General features: G+C 56.0%; 1 protein-coding gene across 1 annotated transcript in view; it reads right to left on the reverse strand.

Moving 5' to 3' along the window:
• The window catches only part of CCDC33 (coiled-coil domain containing 33), a 37,507-nt gene extending 19,106 nt beyond the window's left edge, over window positions 1-18,401 (reverse strand). The window contains exons 1-9 of the mRNA XM_071755274.1: window positions 17,825-18,401; window positions 17,003-17,466; window positions 16,316-16,498; window positions 7,326-7,489; window positions 2,837-2,961; window positions 1,408-1,517; window positions 526-627; window positions 256-347; window positions 8-128 (exon numbers count right to left, since the gene is read on the reverse strand). Coding sequence (XP_071611375.1) covers window positions 8-128; window positions 256-347; window positions 526-627; window positions 1,408-1,517; window positions 2,837-2,961; window positions 7,326-7,489; window positions 16,316-16,498; window positions 17,003-17,466; window positions 17,825-18,134 — 1,671 coding nt within the window. The 5' untranslated portion in view covers window positions 18,135-18,401. The remainder of the gene's footprint in view (window positions 1-7; window positions 129-255; window positions 348-525; window positions 628-1,407; window positions 1,518-2,836; window positions 2,962-7,325; window positions 7,490-16,315; window positions 16,499-17,002; window positions 17,467-17,824) is intronic.
• Between the last annotated feature and the right edge of the window lie 1,765 nt (window positions 18,402-20,166).

Genomic DNA, 20,166 nt, shown 5'->3' on the forward strand with positions numbered 1-20,166 from the left:
CCCCTACCTGTGGGCAGCCAGCGTTGGCAGCTCGGGGGATTCTGAAAGCTCCTGCTGGAGGGTCTGGGAAGGTGATGGTGCTGGGGATGAGGCCAGGCCAGGCCAGAGGATGCCTCCCCATGCGGTGCCTGAGGGGGAATGGGAAGAGGGGGAGTCATCTCTGGCAGAGGGGATGATGACAACAGGGATGCTCGGGTTGTCCCCAAGCCCAGCACCCGTGACCCTGTGTCACCCTTCAGCGTGGCCATCACTCACTTGTACTCCTGAGTGTTGGTCACCACTCTGGCCACGGCAACCAGAGGCCCAGGTGGGGTGGCCAGTGGGGCTGAGAGCCCCTGAAGCAGCACCTGGTAGGTGAGGGGGGACACGATGAGGGGTCAGCAAATGGGGATGGGATAAACCCAGCATCAAGAGCTGTCAGAGCAAGGCAACACAAAACATTCAGCAGCATCCTCCCCAGAATGAGATGGTCTGGTCCTTATGACTCTCACCCTGCCACCTCCTGTCCCCAAGGCCACCTCTCACCTCCAAGGCCACGTAGCTGAATCCATGGCAGCGAGGGATGAAGCTCCCTTTGCGGGTGATGGTGACATTCAGGACTGTCCCCACAGGGTCCCGTGGCCTCGGCTGCTTGCAGGGGGGGAGGGAACCGTGGAGGGAGGAAGGGTGAAGGCCACCAAATGCTGGTGCTGGGTGTGCAGACAGCCCATCATTGGCAATAAAGCACCAAGTGATAATTAAAACTCAGTGTCCCCTGAAGCTTTCCCGGAACAGATCAATATAATAAATCCTTCTGCATTTAAATATTTCATCCTTTCCAATCCCTGTGCAGAGCAGGGGAAACTCTGCCAGTCAGAGCCAAAGGGAGGCTGTTCTGGGGGAAGTATTGAGTTTCCCAGGTCTCAGCTGTGCAGGGCGCTAGCAGCCAAGTCCCTGGGACTATTAATGTGTTGGCACAGAGCAACCCCCAGCAAGGGGCTTGGGAAGAATCTTCTTTCCATGACTGGGTACCTGACTGCATTAATTAACGGGCTGCTTAATGAACCCTCTGACCTACGGCCACTCCAGGACATGGCCTGCTTTTGAATCTCCTTCCCAGGGCCAAAATACTTCCCAGCCTGAAATCTCCTCCCTTTTCCTCCACCTTTTCCCACCAGAGATGGAAAAAATCCCAGCACAACGCCTGCCTTGTTCCCACCTTGAGGGGAAGCCCGGCCAGCTCCTTGCTCACAAGCCTCTTTCAGTACCTTCTCCCATTTGCCAAATTCAGGATTCCCACCAGGATTATGCCATTACACAAGGCTCCCTTTGCCCCCAGCTCCAGCTCCAGGGGGGAGAGACACTCACAGAAATCCGAGTTATAAGCTGGAATAAGCAGAGGGATAGAGAGGCAGGAGCAGTACCTACCAGCACCAGCCTGCAGTGGTGGGGCTGGAAGGGCTGGAGGTGCCTCACGGGCAGCTGGAAGGTCCCCAATGCCTCTTTGGTGGCTTTGTCTGCTATGGTGAGAGTCAGGGCTGAAAGGGAGAGAGTTGGCCATCAGGATGAGCAGGCTCAGGGGTGGGCAAGGGGAAGAAATGGGGAGAGGTTTGGGGTGAGGGAGGGACAGGCAACAGGGACATCAACTTGTTTCCAACAGCCCTTTCCCCTGGGAGGTGGTGGTGGGGTGGGCAGGACGGAACCCTTCTGGGTTGATGTACAGCCCTGCATCCCAGGGAGCCATCCAGAGCACTTTCTCTGAGGAAACAAAGTCAGCAGAGCTGGGATTTTCCCCTGATCCACCTAATCCTCCTCCCTGGCTCTATCCTACCCTGCTGATCCTGAGGATCCTGATCCCCTGAGGATCCTGAGCTTTTCCTGCCCCGGGCTCAGCCCAGGGATGGTTTGCAGCCACTTGGCCCCACATCACCTCGGGGGACCCTGTTGGCCCCCCCTCCCCTGCCCCCCCCCCCCCCCCCGTCCCCTGTCAGCATCACCCCTGCAGGCTCTGGCACCCCCAGCACTTGCCTCAACTTCCAGCAAAGCTGCAATTTAGCTGATCCTGAGGATCCTGATCCCCTGAGGATCCTGAGCTTTTCCTGCCCCGGGCTCAGCCTAGGGGTTATTTGTAGCCCCTTGGCCCCACATCACCTCAGGGGACCCAGTCCCCCCCTGGCTCATGGCAGCATCACCCCCACAGGCTCTGGCACCCCCAGCACTTGCCTCAACTTCCAGGAAAGCTGCAATTTAGCTGACAAGCTGGAGCAGAAGCCTTTTATCAAAGAAAGGAGGTGATGGAAGGGGAAACCGCCCTCTCTTTATGCTGCTTTCAAGACTTGGCCTTCCCTTCCCCCAGCCCCTGTGCTGAGGAACCTGCCTTAACTCCTGCTTGGCCATCCTGGCCATGCCACAGCTTGGGGTGGCCCCAAAAGGACAATGATGGAGCAGGGAAATGCAGGGACTGTGTCTCTTCTGGTCTTTCCTGCAAATGTTGGCTTTGTGTGGCCAGGTTGTTTTTTTTCTCCAAGCCCCCCCCCAGGGGAATAAAACACCAGATAAAATGTTCTGGGGTTGAGTGAGAGACCAGTGGTTTTTCTGGTAGCCATTGCTCATGCTGGGTGATCCCCAGCAATGGAAATTTCTGGGCAAGAAGAGGATGGAAACCTGGATTTCTGGTCAAGAAAAGGGGTGAGCTGCACCTGGAAACAACAGCTCTGTTCTCAACCTGTGGGAGAGGAACACCTCAGCACATCCAGGGGATGGTGGGAGGAGGTGATCCTGTTGCCTCTCCCGTCATTTCTCCCAAAATTAACCCTTTGAACTCCTGTCCCAGTCCCCACCACCTTCATGGTCCCACCTGCCCAGCTGGCATCTTCAGCATCCATTTCCAGTGTCACCTCCTCCTCCCAGCTGGGGGTGTGGGTGGGTTCTGAGGATGGACGTGTCTTCTCTGGCTTCTGCTCATCCCCTCCACTGGTCCTACTGGGAGAAAATGGGAGGCAAAGCAGCCCGGTTACTGGAGGAGGAGAGGGAGCCGGGCCTGAGAGAAGGATGAGGACTGGAGCACTCAGTGCAGGTAACAGTGCTCAGCCCACCCTTAGCCAAGCTTTGCCCCTGCACCAAGGCAGCTGCACAGGGGAGTCTAGGGGTGTTTATACCCCATCCTACCCAGCCCCCGTGCTGGTTTGCAGCACTTTTTATCCCAAAGGCAGTTCCAGACCCCAGAGGCTAATTATCCTTCTGTATCGATGGAGGGATGGGGAGGGAGAGAGAAGATGGAATGTTAATGACCCCCAATCATTAAGCCCCTGGCATAACAAGGCCAAGCAATAATTAGGATGGTGTTAGTGGCTACAGCCATGGGTGAGTCTTGATCTGACCTTCTTCAGCCCCACCAGGGCTTTTTGGGGGGTTGTTCCTCTCACTTTTATCAATTGAGCATCAACTAATCAGGGGTTTGGGTAACGATAGTAGTGCACCCCCCTACTCACGAAGGGGGCTGGTGGATCTTTTAGGGGGTCTCCACTGCTCAGGGAGATATTTGGTGTTATCCTGGGAGTCCCAGGGCTGTGGCAGAATCCCCTCACCTGATGCCATGGTGACCTCAAGCCCTCTGCATCCCTGACCATACAGCGAGGGGGAAAGGTGACATGGCACCAGACCATGGGACACTGATGCCCCAGCCCTGCCAAGAGGTTGTTCGGGATATTAGGATGATAAATTGTCCCATGCTGGCTCCTCCAGGAAAGCTCTTGCTGGAGGAGAGCCAACATGGCTCTTAGGGAAGAGGTTACTGGAGCACCATGGGGATGGAGAGCAGATGGTGGCACATTGCCACTCCTTGGGAGACCTCATCCCTGGGGGAAAGGAGGTGCTAAGGGTTCTCCCAACTGCAGCCTGAGCTCCAAGGAGTGGTGGAACCAACCCAGGGACCATCCTAGAGCCAGCTGGGAGGCTGGTCCCTGCTCACAAGATTTCCATCTCATTGCTGGGGAGCCTGGTTGAGTGGAGCCTCAACTACTCCATGTCCATGCCCTCCCTTATTCCACCACCCGTCTCCTTCCCCACCTCAGAATCCCACCTGCATCCCAGGGGGATGGAGCCAAGCTGACTGGCTCTGGCAGGTGGGAATTAGCATGGGGCTGGCCCCATTCTGGAGGGGTTGGAAGAAAATCAGCTCTCCAGTAATGAGCTCTGTGGGGGATTCTTCTACCAGCAACGTGCCTGGAGTCCGAATGAAGCCAGACTTGGGCTGGGGAGGGTGGTGGAAGGAGGAGGAGGAGGGTGAGAACTGGTTGCTCTGGGCCCCCTTCATTAGAGACTTGCCTAAGGATGGATGAGAGAGCATTCAAACAGAGCTGTGAAGTGGGGAGGGGAAGGAAAAAAAGAAAAAAATCAGCCACTCAACAGTACCACACACAGGGAATCAGCTGGCTGGGGTGGGGGTGGCAGGCATGCTGGAGAGGTTGGGTGGTTGGATGGCTCCTTCTCACCCAAGCCAGCTCCAGAGCTGCTGGAGGGGCAGGAGCTGCCCATGGGATCCATCACTGCCCCCCCTTTGCTCTGAGCCCACCAAGCACCCCGGCAAGGAAAGACACAGCTAAAAACCCGAGATGAACAACCCAGGGAGTTGTTACACACCAACACCCAGGTCGTGGTGCCTGGAGACATCATCACGCAGGCACCCAGCTGCATGTGGCACCTGGGTGCCAAGCAAAGGGCTCAGCAGGGCTGCACCCAGCCCTTGGACATCTCTATTTATGCACTTAGAGGTTAATTCCAGGTAAAAGTTGTTATCTCTCCAGGCTGAGCTATTGCTGAGTGCTGAGGCAGACACAGTGTTCCCAGGGAAAACACACCCAGTGGGACATGCTCATGGGTGGCAGGACCCAAATCCAGGGTGACCCCTACACTGTGACTGCAGGGTGTTGCCCCAGGGTGCTTGGTGCTATGGCAGAGGGGAGCTCAGGTGCAGTTTGGGTGAATATTGCTGGTGAAAAATTGAGAGTGAGAAAAGAATTCTTACCATTGCCCCTTTCCTTTGAGAAACCCATTTTTTCTTTTGCTCCTGATCCTTACATGCTGGGGCTCTGGGGCAAGGAAGGGACCCCCAGAGACCCCTCTGGCTCCTGCTTCCAACACCCCCTGGCTTTGGGGTTACCAGTGAAGCCCCTGGTTTATTTGGGGGCACATCACTGCTGTGTTTTCCTTGTGGAAACATCCCAACCCCATAGAGGTGGAGCTTCTATTGGCCCCACAGTCGGGTCCCCTGTGTGGGTAGCGGGGGAAAAAGGATCCCCCATCCCCCAGGCTGGGAGCAGACAACAGCAGCAACCTTGAGTTTCTTCTCTCAGGGCCGAGGAACAGAAAGGAAGAAGCAGGAGGCCCCTTCACTCTACGCAGGGAGGAGAGGCCACCAGGAGCTGGGTGCTTTGTGCCATTAATTGCAAACACATCTGGCTCTGGCTTGCCAAGGTCAGTCAGTCCTGCACCAAGCCAGGCCAGAAAACATTTATCCTTGAGCAGGAGGGAGGGAACAGCACCCCTGGAATCAGGAAGGTGGATTTGTTCAGTGTCCAGAGGATGAGGAGCAGAGCCAGGTCCCCAGAATGGAGGCCTGGGGGATGCCCATCCATCCCCTCTGGAGCGGGGATGAGCCCAAGCCCATTGGGTTCATGTGGCCTCTCCTGCCTCTCAAGGGCTTTCAGATTCCCTCTTCCAAGCTGTTCCCTCCCGGATCCTGTGCATCAAGAGCTGGAAGTGATGCACAACACTCCAGAGCGTGGTGGGAGGTGGATCCCAGCCCTCCAGGTCTGGCAGGGGTGATGTTGCTTCCCCTTCTCCCACCCCACACCTGATTTTGGGGGGTGATGCTGTAGGTGCCAGCAGTTTGGGTTCAGGCTGGCTCTGCTGGTGGTAACCAACCCCTTCAGGGGGAGGGGAGGGAGGGAGGGGACACAGGCTGCCACCAGCTCCCCACCAGCCTGCCCACCCACCACATCCTCTCTGCTGAAACCCACCTCTGAACTGCACCATGCTACTCTCCTTCAAAAGCAAGCACTCTGCAAAACAATAACTGATTCCTTTCTGCCTTGGCTCCCTCACTATGGTTACTAAAAGGCTTCTCATGTGTCCTGCATCCCTAATACCACCCCTTCCCTCCATCACTCCACCGTTACCATGGCAACGTGGTGATGGAGCGGCCCCAGAATGTAAAGGGAGATGCAACAATCACACGCCACCCTCGTGCTATCATTTAGGATATCGATGTTTCAATCTCCTGAGATTATCTGAGTGTAATTGGTTTATGGAAATAGAGACAACTCCTGCCGTGGAGTTCCTCGGGCTGGTGGGGCTGGGAACAAACGGGGTCCTGGCGATGGGGGGGTGGGAAAGAGGGTGATGGAGTGGGGCAGAGTGGGAGCTGCCAGACTAGGTGCCAGCTGGCTCTGGAAGGTGCCAGCCAGGCCTGGCTGCCAAAAAGCTGATGCTGAAGACCATCCTCGTCCCTCCTGCCCAGGGAGGCTTTGGGATGGCCAAGGGAGGTGATGCTGGGCAGCCTTGGGGACCCCCTTCCCCACCCAGAGGGGGGTTCTGCACACTCAGCAAGCAACAGTTTGCTTTCTAGGCTTGCAGGGATGTTTCCCAGCCCCGGATGCTGATTTTTCCCAATGGATGAACCCCGGCCGTGCTTCCCTGTCCCCGGGTACCAATGAACTCGCTCGGGTGCCGATCCGCCCGGTACCGCCCCGGGGAAATGCCCCGCGCAGAGACCCAACCGCATCCCCGGGGAGATGGACGATGATCCGAAGCCACCGGCAGCCGCTTCCCGCCCCCTTTTCCAGGGAAGCAGTGCCAAAGCCAGCCTGGAAGAACTCTTTGGGATGGCAGCAGCAGCGCCGAGCCGAGCCGCTTCCCTCCTAACCCAGCCCAAAGCCCGCCCGGCTAATTGAGTCCCCCGGCGCATCCATAATGCAGGAGGAGCCAAGTTCTGCTTCCCCGAGCATCCTGTTTTATTTATCACCCCCCTCTTTTATTCATTGCCGTCCCATCCCCAAGCCCAGGCAGCATTACTCTCCGGATTCTACTACATCGTTTTACACTTTCAATATTAGACAAGCTTTCTTCCCCACCTCCCAGCGAGCCCCAGCTCCTCGCCCCACACCTTCCCAGTTCAACCAGTACTCCCACCTTCTCTCCCAGCTCCCGGCAGCCCACGGTGCTGACTCCTGTGCCTGTCACCCCCCCCATGAGGTTTTCTCTCTCCCTGGGGCTCATGACAGGGTGACAACTCTTAAGCTGTGTCCCTGTGTCCCCTGCCCCCTTGGCAGACACTGGGTACTCACACGATGACGTATGGCCATGGCACCCGGCCCTCTTGTGTGCTTGGCAGGTTGGTGGCACTGTGGAGGGTGACACTGATGGCTTCCTTCCCCACGCAGGCCACGTGGCCCCCACCAGCTCCCCGTGCACGCCTGGGCTCCTCTGTCCCAGCAGGGGACTCGGATACCTGCTGGGAGCAAGGGGGAGGAACATGAAGGTGGGTGCAGCTTCAGGCACGTCCTCATCACCCAACCTTGTCCCCATGGCCCCACTTCAGTGGGGGAGATGATGTCCCCAGCACATCCCCCTCACCCATACTGGTCCCCACAACCCCTGCTTGCTGCTGACAGCCTGGATAGAGGAGAAGAAGCCGGGGAGATGGTGGGCCCGGAGACATCTCCATTGTCTGAGCTGGTCCTCGAGGTCCCTGGTTGACGCCCCGAGCATGGATGGGTGAGAATAACCCAGGGAGATGATTTCCCTGGAACATCCCCATCAGAGCTGCCTCTTCCCTGTCCCCAGGGCCCAGCTGTGGCACTGAGTCGCCACTACCCTATAGCAGGGCCACAATGGGTGCCAGAGACATGTGGGAGCATCCTGCATGGGGGGAAACAGCCCAGCATCCCTATTAGTGTGGTCCCAACTGCACCATGGTCCAGCCAGAGACCCCAGGCCAGGTCACTAACACCCAGATTAATCACTCCATGTCCCTCACTTCCCTCAGACCTGCCAACAACCTACCCCTGGCCCCTGCCATCCTCCTGCTCCCCCTTCATGCCAGCCCAGGTGGTTCATGGGAACTCCATAGAAAGTGGGATCTCAGCCTCAGAACCCAAGGGGAAAAAGGGGGGGGTGTGCAGCCCCCCACCCCCTCCACTCATTAATTCCCACCAGCTGATGTGAGAAGAGCAGCAGAGCCACAAGCTGCCGCTCCTCTTCTTGTCCCCCTGCCTGTCACACCCAGCCCAAGTGACAGACGTTGTCCCCCTCCCCACAGCAACTCCATCCTCACCCTTCCACCACCCCCGCCACCATTAATGCTCCTAATCTTCCATGGAGCTCTGCCCACAAGGGGTTAAACTCCCCCCCCCCCCTCCTGCTCTGCTGCAGACCCTGACAAACAAACCCTGCGTGCATCCTTCTGACCTCCTGGGGTGAAAACCAGAGCTCCAGCCCAGCACCCACCCTCTGGGCTTCTCAGAGCCACTGCCTGCAAATCCCCTCTGACACTTTTGCTTTGCCTCCCAACCCCTCAGCCAGGGGCTGCTGCACCCTGAGCCCCCTCCCTTGTCACCCCTGAGGCCAGGGTGACAAGCTGGGCAACGGGGAGGTGACACACAGCTGGGTCAGGAGAACAGCCCCAAACCTGAGGGTCACCCCTGGGGTGGCAACCTGTGTTCTCTGATCACCAACAGCCTGGAAAAAACACATTCCCATTAGCTTCCCTCCCACCCCTCAGCCCTTATATATATATATATATATATATATATATATTTTTTTTTTTTTTTATGTCATCTCAGGAGTCATCTGGAGCTCAGGGATGGGTGCTGGGGACAAGCTCAGAATCAGTGACAGCACTGAGGGAGCCCACACCTTTCCTGACACCTCCAGTTCCCTCTTCTTGGCCATTTTCCTATGTTTTCCCTCTTTCCTTTCACATTCCTGATTCCAGAAGCAGGTATCTTAGCAAGTATCTTCCTATCCCTCACTTATATTTGCATCTCCCTGAAAAACCCACTGGGTTTTACCACTCGCAAGGATTCCAGCCCGATAATTAGCGAGGGGTTTTAATAGAAAATTGACGAGCTGTTAAGCTAAGTAAAACACAGCAGGAGAACAAAACCCTTTAAAAATAGCAGTAGTGAACAATGCCAGGCTTCACAGGCAACCAGGACCCAAAGCCCTCGGTAAAGCTGTGATTAGCTACCAAAAACACCCCTAAAAAAAAAAACCCAAACAAAAAAATAACCAAAAAAAAATCAACCCCAAAACCAACCAACCAACCAAACAAACAAAAAAGAAACCAAACATAAAATTCAGCCACTGTTCAAAGTCAGGAGGACAGTTTTCCATCCAGGTATCTTCCAGGTAGAACCCATGTTTGGTTTCTTTTTTTGGTTGGTTTTTTTACTCAGTGGGAAGCAAAACTTTCTCCATCCCTGCCAAACCGAGTGCCCTCACCTGGGAGTTTGCAACCTGTGGCTTGCCAAGCCAGAGAAAGAAAAAAAAAAAAATTAAATCCCCATGTCCCCAAGGATCTCAGCTGGGGACACCAGATATTTTAAGCATTTTTCAGGTCCCTTGGAGCATCAGAAGCACCAACCTGCAGAGCATCTCGAGCAACACCCTGAGCCATCCTTAAAACCTCCTTAACATCGATCATTAATTATTCCCTGCTGCAACGTTGCAAAGGAGGAAGATTAACGGTGCCTGAGCTGCCATCATCATAATTTGTTTTTCTATCAACTCTTTTATCATCTGGGAAGAAGCAGCGGGGCTGGGGCAGCTCATCTGCAGCCAAGATTAAATTGCTTCTGGCTGGGGGCTGCCAAGACATAAATAGCCTCAGGAGTAGAGTTTTTAGGTTGGGGGGGACAGCCTAGGCTGGGAGCCAGTGGGGACCTCCAGGCACCAGGACCCTCCTGGTCTTTCAGAGCATCCCCAAGACCCCAGCCCCGGCTAAACCCAGGAACAAGGATCTGCTCCTTCCCTGGGCTCCTCTCTGCTCCCAGCAATTTATGAGCGGTTGTTGGGAATGTGTCAGCTTTATCGTCCTCCTGAGACTTCATAAAATAATCGTAGGCTCCAGGAGTGAAGATGGACTGGGGCTGGTGTGAGTTTTCCCTCCGTGATGTCTCCCCAGGCTCCTTTCAAGCCTCCTTACGGCAGCTAAACACCAGCAAACTGCTTCCCTTCCCCTGGCAGCCGTGAGGATGGGAAGAAAAAGGGATTCTTGGCTTTAAACAAGCAGTAGGATCAGCCCAGGGATTCAGCTCCGGCCCTGTGTTCCTGGCAGCCAGAAGAACAGGGAGGGCTGGAGCAAGGCTAAGACATCCCAGCCCGGGGATGCTGCATTCCTGGGTGTCCCTTGGGACATCCCAGAAGATCTGGACACCTCTCAGGGCTGGACCTCAAGGCTTGGGGATGCAAGAGCTGCTGGGAGACCCTGGAGCCAATGGGGCTGATCAGCTCCGAGGCAGCATTCAACTCCTGGCACCGGGGAGCCTGGATGGGGGATTTTGTACAACATCAGGCAGCAAAACGGGCTGAAACAGGGGCTTGTGGGTCACAGGCAGACCAGCAAGGACTTGGTGGCTGGTGGGTAAAGCAGATGGAGCTGCTGGACCCAGACCAGCTTCTCCCAGCCTGCTGCTCAAGGGACAGCTTCACATCCCCCATTCAGGGCTTTCTGGGAGTTCATCTCGACTGTGCCTTGCCCTGGGTAGAGGAGAAGAAGCAGGGATGTCCTGCTGTCCCCAAGTCCCCAGGCTCCCCATCTGTCCCCCGCAATCCCGGGATTTTAGAGCATCCCTGGGGATCTGCACCCCCTTCCCAAGCATCACGGCTCCTGCTCTGTCTGTCCCACCCTCCGGAGCAACCTGAGCCCAGGTGCTAATCACATTTGAGGCTGTGAAATCTCATTTGAAGCTCTATTAATGCAGCGCTGGTATGACACAGGCCCCGGCCTGTCTCCTGCCAGGGAAAGAAGGAGAGCAATCTAGCCGGGAAAAACGCAGCTCCCGGAAAAACCTCGGGGGAGGCGGCCAAACGCAATTACAGTTAAAAGGAAGATTAAAACAATATCAATGTTCTTCCTCCCACCCCTGGGAGAGCATCCCGAGCACCACGGTCCTTCGAGCAGGGATGCAATCCCAGCGGGATACTGCCCTCTCCAAGCAAAGAGCTTTTCCAGGCGGCCACCGCGTCCGTGGAGCAGCGGGAGGCACCGGGGATGCCGAGGCAGCACGGAGAGTGCTGGGTGGGAGTGGTGTCCCCGCTGGGTCCTGCCACGCAGGCTTTATCCCTCGGCTCGGACACCACTGGGGTCCTGACCCCCCTGGAGAGCGCAGCCCCGCTGCAATTAACCCTGCAATTAGCACCTGCTGGAGAAGCCCTGGCAAAATAGCCCTGGGGGTGGCACCGAGGTGTGTGTGTGTGTAGCCACAGCCACCAGCATCCCAAACGCAAGGAGCCAGCACGCACACGGTTTCTTTCCATTTTTAGGAGCTTAGCGAGCCGATCCCAACCCCCCCTCCCCCTCCAGCAAAGGCCCTGAGAGCCTGGCAAGCGCCTCTAAAAACACAGCCCCGCAGCAAGCAGCCAGATGGTGGGAGAGCTCCGGCTCCAGCGGCCGCCCCAGGCAGCCCCAATTTGTTTCTGAAGCAAACTCAGTGGTATTTCCCAACGAGGGGTATTTCCCAACCCCTTCCGGCAGCTGGTTCCAACCAGGCTCCGAGGAAAAACACCCCAGCGATTCGAAGCCTTCGGCAGATCCTTCAGCGAAACAAAAGAGAGAGGAAGAAAAAACGAGGCAGGAAAGCAAACACTCTTTTATTCATCCTTTCATCCCCTCAGGCTCAGCCCTCCCCGCTGCTCCAGTAACCCCGAAACACCCCGCTCTGCTCCCATTCCCAAGGCCGGGGGGAGGTTGTTTTTTTTTTTTTTTTTTTTATTCCTTAGATTCAGGCTGAGGTTGATATATTCTTATTATTTTTAAGCAAGTTGTTTCCTCCAGAGGACCCTGCGGGAGCTCATTAAAGATCAGAGGGCGGTTCCGGGGCGCCGGGAGGGATGATGCCGGCACACAGGGATGCTGCCTCCCGGCCCATTTCCCTGGGGATCACTATTGCCGCTGGCTGGGAATCTCTTCTGGGCTAAAAACTTGCCAGATTCATTTTCCTTCCATTTATGTAGCAAACTCCCAATTCACCTGTCAAATAATGAAATGGGCCGGCAGCCCAGCACCGCCTCGTCTGCTCCATTAGGGGAGTTTTACGCTCGCTGTATTTGTCAGTGGCCCCAGCGCAGTTTCCTCCCCCCCTGCCTCTTAAAACGGAGCAATTTTCTCTTTTTAACCCCATTTGCTTTTCTCATCAAGGCAGTTAGTTGACACTTAAAGGGACATGATGACTTAAATTGCAAGAATTAGACTGAGCAGCAGCTCCTCCAGCCGCTTCCTCCCAGCATCCAAAGTGTTTGTGGAAAAAAACCCAACCTCTGGAGGGTCTGTCTTCTCCACCCGAGAAGATATTTCACCTTTTTAGCTGATAAAACGTGAACTGCCACCCTGTACCAGCCCATTTCCATGCGAGATCCCTACACGAGCAGGGTGAGTGGGACTTCTGGAGCTCCCTCCAGTTACAACAGGGAATATCAGTGCTTTGCAACCCATCGCTAGGAACATATATTTGGACATTGAAAAAACCAAACCAAAACAAAACACCCAAAAAACAAACAAACAAAAAAACCCAACCAAAACCCCAAGCCCAAAAAAGCCCCATAAAAAACCCCACCCTAAACAACTAAAAAAAAAGAAAGAAAAGCCAAAGAGAGCACTTTCTAGCAAATTGGTCAACCAGAGCTATGCAAGCAGCACCCTAAAACCATTTGCCTCGGGTTCCCTTTTGCTCCTGGCTCCCTCCAACATGGAACGGGGCTGACCCAGGAATGCTGGGGGCTGGGAGACTGCGACGTCCCCGATGAACCCGTCAAGTCTGCTCCTCCCGGGGCTGACAGCTCCTCAAAGCCCTACAAATTGCTCGCCTGGATGGTGTTATTCATCTCCCCCTTGTCCCGGGGCGAGCCCCGCTGGAAAAGTTTGTTTTCAGCCTCACTGGGCTTTCAGTGAATGGAGGCGGCTCCAGCCCATCACCCCGGCGTCAGGGCTGGCTGCCTGGCCACCCTCCTTGTAATGGCTGCTGTCCTCGGCATGAGTGATGGGAGAGGCGGCCGTGAGACAGACGGGGGACACACGCCATCCATCACCCTCCTACAGAGACCTCTACCCTAACCCTGCTGCTCGGGTGATGAGAAAACAAAAGCTTAAAGATGATGCTCAGCGGGATGAGGCAGAGGGAGGGCATCTGCATCCCAGTGCAGGCACCTGCATCCCAGTGCCAGCATCTGCATCCCAATGCAAGCATCTCCATCCCAGTGTGAGCACCTGCATCCCAGTGCGAGCATTTCCATCCCAGTGCCAGCATCTCCATCCCAGTTCAAGCACCTGCATCCTGCCCTGAGCATCCAGCCCAAGCACCCTTGCCCACTCCTCCTCTCCCTCCCACTGCAGAGAAACAGAAACTCCACATCTCAGCCCCCAGCTCCCTGGCACAGCCAGATGCTCACTCCCCAAAAGGAGTCCAAGAGGAGTCCATCTCCCCTGGGCTCCTCTGCACCCCGCAGTGTGCACAGTGCTTGAGGAATCACTCCTCCTTTTCCTGCATCCTGCTTAAAACTTAAGGGTGGCTGCATTGCCGGGAAACTTCCGTGCTCGTCCTGGGATTTATTTTCCATGGAGGTGCTTTGCCCCTGGACACACTTTTGCCAGGGAAGCTGTTTAGCCAAGCCTTTTGTTTGCCACCAAAAGGCTGTGGTTCCAGGTCCTCTGGCAGCACCAGGGCACTGTCTGGGGCCAGGAGCCTCCCTGACATCTCATCCAAGGAGCCTGGAAATAAATCACTTCCTCTGGGATTGCCACCAAGCCCAACATCCAAGGAGAAACCCAAAAACTGGCTCCTTCCCCCCAGCTCCATAGAGACCACATGGAAACCAAACGAGGAGAGTTCCTGGAGGAAAGGACCCAATTCTGGGGATGATTCCCCCTTCACTGAGCCCAGTGTGAAGTTCCTGAGTGGCACAGGGAGCCCTGTCCCCTTTCCTTCCGGCCTCATCCCTGGTATTGGCATTTCCCAGGCTCAGTCTCAATCATTCTCCGGTGACTGAGCCATCATCCACCTTATCAACCCCTGGGTGCCAAACCCAGCTCCTGGGACAATTAGAGAGCATGAGCCAGGCATTTGAACAGCATCCTGCTCCGTGCCTGGGAATACATTAGCAGGTGGTGGTGAGATGAGGAAATCATTATCCCCCTGCCTTGGCCTTTGGGGTGGAGCTCAGCACCCATCCATCATCCTCAGAGTCCTGTGGATGAGATGCTGGGCACGGAGGAAGGCTCAAGGAGCTGGGATCCTTCTGGGATGTGCCCACGAATCCTTGTGGTTGGGGGAAGCAAAGCAGATGGGGGGGTGTGATCCCAGGTTTCTCAGGGCAATGGTCAGACCCTTTACCCCTCTGAGGTTGCCCCTTTCCATGTCCTGGATCCCCAAACTGCTGGAGAGTCTGTCTGAATTTGGACTATCAAATTGCACTTCAGGGCTCACTTTCCCCGGGCACAAGAGGAGCAACACCCTCAGGTTTGGATCACCAAGAGCCAAACCAGCTACAGACCCAGAACCAACTCCCATGGCCTGCTCTGGGCTGAGCATCCCAGGAGTGGTTTGGAGCTTAAAGCTGCTTCCTAGCTCCACCTGCTCCTTCCCAGTAACCCACCACAGCTCAGCATCATTTTCAATCACTCCAACCAACCCAGGAGGAGGCTGGGGAGCCAACACCCCCTCTCACCTCCTAGCATTTAATTTTTAAATAAAACCCATCCTGGCAAACACTCGCTGGGTGACATCAGCAGCAGGTGATTTATTGCATTCCCTCGGGGGTGGGGGGGTTGTCCAGGAGCAAAATTACATTTGCTAATGCTTTGCCTTACACCCTTGGCCCTGCTCCTGCACCCTCTCTGCATCCCAGCTGATTGCTATCGATCCCTTTGGCTTTTCCCCAACTCCACAGAGTTTCTGTCTAGACGTTTGCTGAGCAAACTCAATCAGGCCTCACTAATGAGCCCTCCCCACAGTCAATTTTCGCCTGAGTGGGACAAAGATAACGCTTCCACCCGAAAAACCAAGCGAGGAGCTGCCCTGGGGCTCGGGCTGCTCAGCATCCTGCCTGCAACATGGGGTTGAGCAGCTCAGTGGGGCTCCAGCACCCCATAACTCCTGTCAAATACACATCCTGGGACCATCAGCAGCACATTTATACCATACAAAGGAAGGAGACAGGAAGGCGGGCTGCAGCACCCCAGCAGGATGCAGCCCCCCCGTGCCAGGGGGATGCCAAGTCCACAGCCAACATTATCCCCAGGATCCAGCACTGGGGACATGGTGATGGTGGATGTCCAAACCACCACCTGGGAAGTCCCTTGTCACCTCCCCACCACACCAGACTGGAGCTGGGGGGGTTGTCTCTGAGTTGGTAGCATCTGCTGGTGGCCCAGAAGACTTCACCATCATGCCCACCATCCCCAGATGGGGAACATGGGGGGGGGGGGGGGAGCTCACTGTAAGGAAAGAAGAATCCAGAGGGTGCCTGGGGATAGTTCACAAGACAGATCCCACCTGGGGGGCTGCACTCCTTCTGTCTCAAGTGATGTTTTTACAGGCGGATGAGACACCCCAGAGGGCAGCCTCAACATCTTCATCAGCAGATGTGTTATTCTTACAGCCAGATGCAGGAAACTGAGCCCCTGCAGGAAGGGTTGGGTTGTTTTTTTTTTTCTTTCTCCCTCCCCCCCCCCCTTTTATTTAGACAGCTTTTACCATAACCTGCAGTCCCTGTAGTTTTTAGGAGGCCAGATTCCAACTGCAAGATGCAGTATTTCAGATGTGTCAACCCCAGATGCCCACAGTCAGCATCTTAAGAGCTTCTAGGTGACACCTGGGGACAGCCAGCATGCAGGGATGCCTTTTGGTAATAAAAATGCCAAGTTTAATCCCCACAGCCGGGCTGGGGATTCCGTGGCCCAGGAGCTGGTACCCAAGCTGAGCTGGGGCCAGGATAGAGGTGGCCACATCCCCTCTCACCCTTCTCTCTCCCCTTCAGTGCCACAAAGCTCGGATCAGCAGCTGCTGGGAGCATTTTGTTAGTAATTTAAGATGGTGTTTTCTCCACCAGCTGCACTCACCTGCACCAGCAGAGAGGCTGGATCTGGGCTGGAGCCTGGCGAGGAGAAGTGGAAGCTGCTGGGGCTCAGCTGGGACCTCAGGGAAGGCAGTGAGGAGGAGGAGGAGGAGGAAGAAGGCTGCTCATCTGCTGAGTCACTGGGGAGCTCCGGGGAGGAGCTGAGCACAGGGTCAATCTGAAGCCTCTGAGGGTAAGAAAAGGGGTTTGAAGACCCAGCTTTGGGCACCAGCACCCTCTTCCCAGTCTCCCCACTTTCAGCTCCCACCCCAGCCCAGGGAATCCCCTTGACAGCCCAGCTCCATCCTCCTCCATCACGCTTGAGCTCACCCTTCAAGGACAGAACTTCTGCAAGAAATAAAACAAAAAACCCCAAACCTAAACCAGGCATAACCAACCCAACGATATTAAATTTAAAACTAGAGTCCTGCCCCTGCCATGGATGTCCCTAACTGTGGTGGCAGTCAGGGGACAGGCAATGCTGGGGAAGGAGGAAGGAGAAACTGAGGCAGGGCTGTGCTGTTTGCTAAAGACACCCCTGAAAGCTGCACATATCTCTCCTTTTTTTGTTTTTTACTCCAGCTGGTGCCCATGTGAGGCCAGGTAGCTATCCCAGGGCCAAATCCTGTCCTAAGCAGACTTGCTGGAGCACAGGAACACCCCCACCCCTGCCAAATTTGGGGTGCCCTACCTCGGGGGAGCGGGCATGGCCCTTGGTGGGCAGCGAGTGGTAAGCAGACTCGGGAGTGGGGAGCGAGGGGCTGAGGACAGGGATGTCCAGGGCTGACGATGAGGATGCTGGGGCTGTGCCTGCCGCTTGCTGGTCCTGCTGGGAGGCGGGAGGGAGCGGTGCGGGTGGGAGCGGTGCGGGGGGAGGGCGGTGCTCATGGAGGGAGGCGGTGAAGGCCAAATGCCCGCAGTGCATGGCCGGCTGCTCGCTGCCCGCCCGCAGCAAAGGCAGCACGGAGCTGTAGCGGTACCAATCCTCGTCCCTCCCGGCCGAGAGCTTCATACGGGGCTGGTTGGTGCGGGGATAGATGGCGAAGAAAGCTTCGCCCACCCGCCCGCTCCTCCTCGTCTTCTCTGCCCTCCCGGGGAAGCGCAGGACCTCAATGTGGAGCCTCACGTCGTGGTTCTTGTCGTTCTTGCAGAAACCTGCCAGGAGGAAAGGGGGGAAGCCTCGCTTAGGAGGGCACCTGGAGCACCTGCTGGGCTCTGCCACCAACACCTCCAGTTAGGTCTCCTCTGTGAACAGGGTTATCCAGCCTGGATACCTCTGGATCTTGCGTGGGGGTGGTGGTGGCATCTTCAGTGGGTTCAGTGGCATCTTCAGTGGGTTCAGTGGCATCTTCAGCCCACTCCCCATCGCCCAGCCAAGCTCAGCCAGCCTTGCCTCCACCTCAGGGCTTTGCTTTAGGTGAAGGCACACGCGTGGGATGTGGGTCTGGCAGGCTGAGAGGAGCTGTGCTTGCTGCAGAGCTACGGTCCTCCCCGCAGCATCCAAACCTCTTACCTGTGGGCAGGGTGAAGATGAATTTCCTCCTCTGGAAAGAGTAGATCTGGCCGAAGTCACCCTGCTCGATGATGTCGGTGACACCGGTGCTGCACTGGGTGACCTCCCCGCTGCCGACACGGAGCCGGACACCGGTGCCGGAGCCCTGCAGCAGCGGATTCTCCACCGTGAGCTGCAGGGCATAGCGTCCCCGCTGGTTAAACTGGGCACTGACCACCTCAAACTCAAAATCCAGGGTCTTCTCCTCAGCTTTCAGGCGGCTGTGCTGCAGGGGGGGGGGGATGCGAGGCTCCCCTGCTCCGCCCGCCATGGTGACTGGGGGGACGTGGAGGAGACCCCTCCTTGGTGGCAGGGACCTTTCGGGTCTCTGCCCTAGGGCAAGGTGTGGGGCAGGTTTCTGAGCCGATCCAGCTCTGCTGCCACTCTCCCCATCTCCTGGGTAGGTGTTGGCTTCACGTCTCTGCCGGCAGCTTTCAAACGGAGCAGCAAAAGGGAAAGAAATCCGTGGCTGAGCATCGCTGGGGACTGCGGGGAGAGGCTGAGAGCTCCCCTGCTCCAAGTGCCAGAGCAGGGCCAGGGGCTGGGAACTCCGTTTTGTTTGCTGGGAAACCTGGTAACGAGATGCAAAGTGGTGGCTGCCTTCCAGCAACCAGCCCGGGATATCCAGGGTGATGCCAAGAGGTGAAACACAGAGGTGTTTGTGCTTTGGGGGTGAGAGGGGGGGGCAGCCCTGCAGCGGGGGGCTGAGCCCTTTGCTTTAGGAGCTTCACCACAAAGGGGGGTGGGTGCAGCTCTGCTCCTGGGCTGCTCTTTCCCAGCCAGGGGCATGACTGTCTCTGGATGGTGCGACTGGAACTCCCTGTCTGCTAAACCTGGCGATGAGTTGACCACTGATATTTTAGGCCTGACCTCAAGGGGTTTTGGTGGCCTGGGGTGGGCAAGGAGCTGGAATGACACTGGCTGATCCTCACCAGAAGCCCCTGTCACATCTCATTCCCCCACTGCTGCTGACAATAGCGAGTTCCCACAGCTTGCAGGAGATTCCCAGTGAAATGTGAGCTGGAGCCGACCTAGCAGACGGCCCTGCTCTAAGAAGAGCTCAATTCTACCATATAAAAAGCCACATTCCAGTGTCTTCACGCTGGTGCAAGCTTGAAACAACAAGGTTATCCTCTCTGGAGGGGAGGGGGGTGTGAGAGTGGGTTGAGGGAATAACACTTCATTTGAGACCCTGAGGCACATGACTTGCTTTCTTTTTGTCCCTGCGAGCAGCCCAGGGACCTGCAGGACCTGTGCTGAAAAAGCTGCCTCCAAGGAACCTTCTGGAAAGGCCTGTGGGCCAGGGGTAGCCTCACTAAAAATAAAATCCTGGTCTCTCTCCTTGGTACCTCTTGCTCCTTCCTCAGCTCCTAGCTGGAAGAGAAAAATCCAGGCTGGAGTTTTGTCTCAAGGGACGGATCGCTCTGCATTTAACCTCCTGCCAGGGTGGTGAGGATGCTGCAGAGGGCAAGGATGAGGACAGGAGGGCAATGGGTCGTAATTCCCAGGTTTTTGGGTGCTCAGTTGGGTTTAAAGCAGGCTTAAGGAGCGCTCTGCAGGATGCTAAGGTAGAGCTGAGGCCAGGGGGGGTGGGTTATTCCCCTCCAGCCAAGGCTGTTGGGAAGAGCACTGATGTCTCCAGGCTGTTCAGAGATGCTGATGACTGGATTGGTGGAGAGGGCTGAGAGCATAAATGCTTTTAATGCCCTCGGGGAGTCGGTGGTTCTTCCCCCTGATGGCTGCAGGCCACTTGCTCCCAAAGCAGAGCTGAGGTGTAGCGAGATGCTTTTTTCCCAGCTGAGAACCCAGGGGTGGCTTCTATTGAGTGTGTGATGCTGCTCCAGGCTGCTCCACCTACAAAATCGGGACAATCTGAGCTGCTGATCCCTCCTGAAGATGTCACAGCTGGGTTATCTGTGCAGCTGGGACTGGCTTCAGCTGCCCTTGTACCCCCGTGCCACGGGGGGACCTTATGCAGGGCTCTGCATCCCATGGCTCCACAGCAGGAGGAACCCTTGGGATCAACCTGGTGCCTGTGGGAAGGATCCCACCCCGGTTTTCAGCTCCTAAATGAGTCTGAAAGTTGCCTCTGCCTCAATTAAAACCCTGCTGAGCTCTAATGGGAGGAAACGGGAGCCAATTCTGCCTGGGTATCCTTAACTACCCTCCTTCATTTCCTCCCCCCTCCTTGTGCAAACACATTACAGAGCTGCTGCTAATGACAGCATCACCAAAGACTAATTTTCCCACACTCTAATCTAAGACACCACTTCATCACACAGCTTTTTCCTTCTGAAACACCT

This window comes from Heliangelus exortis, chromosome 11, assembly GCF_036169615.1.
Source record: "Heliangelus exortis chromosome 11, bHelExo1.hap1, whole genome shotgun sequence".
NCBI lineage: Eukaryota > Metazoa > Chordata > Aves > Apodiformes > Trochilidae > Heliangelus > Heliangelus exortis.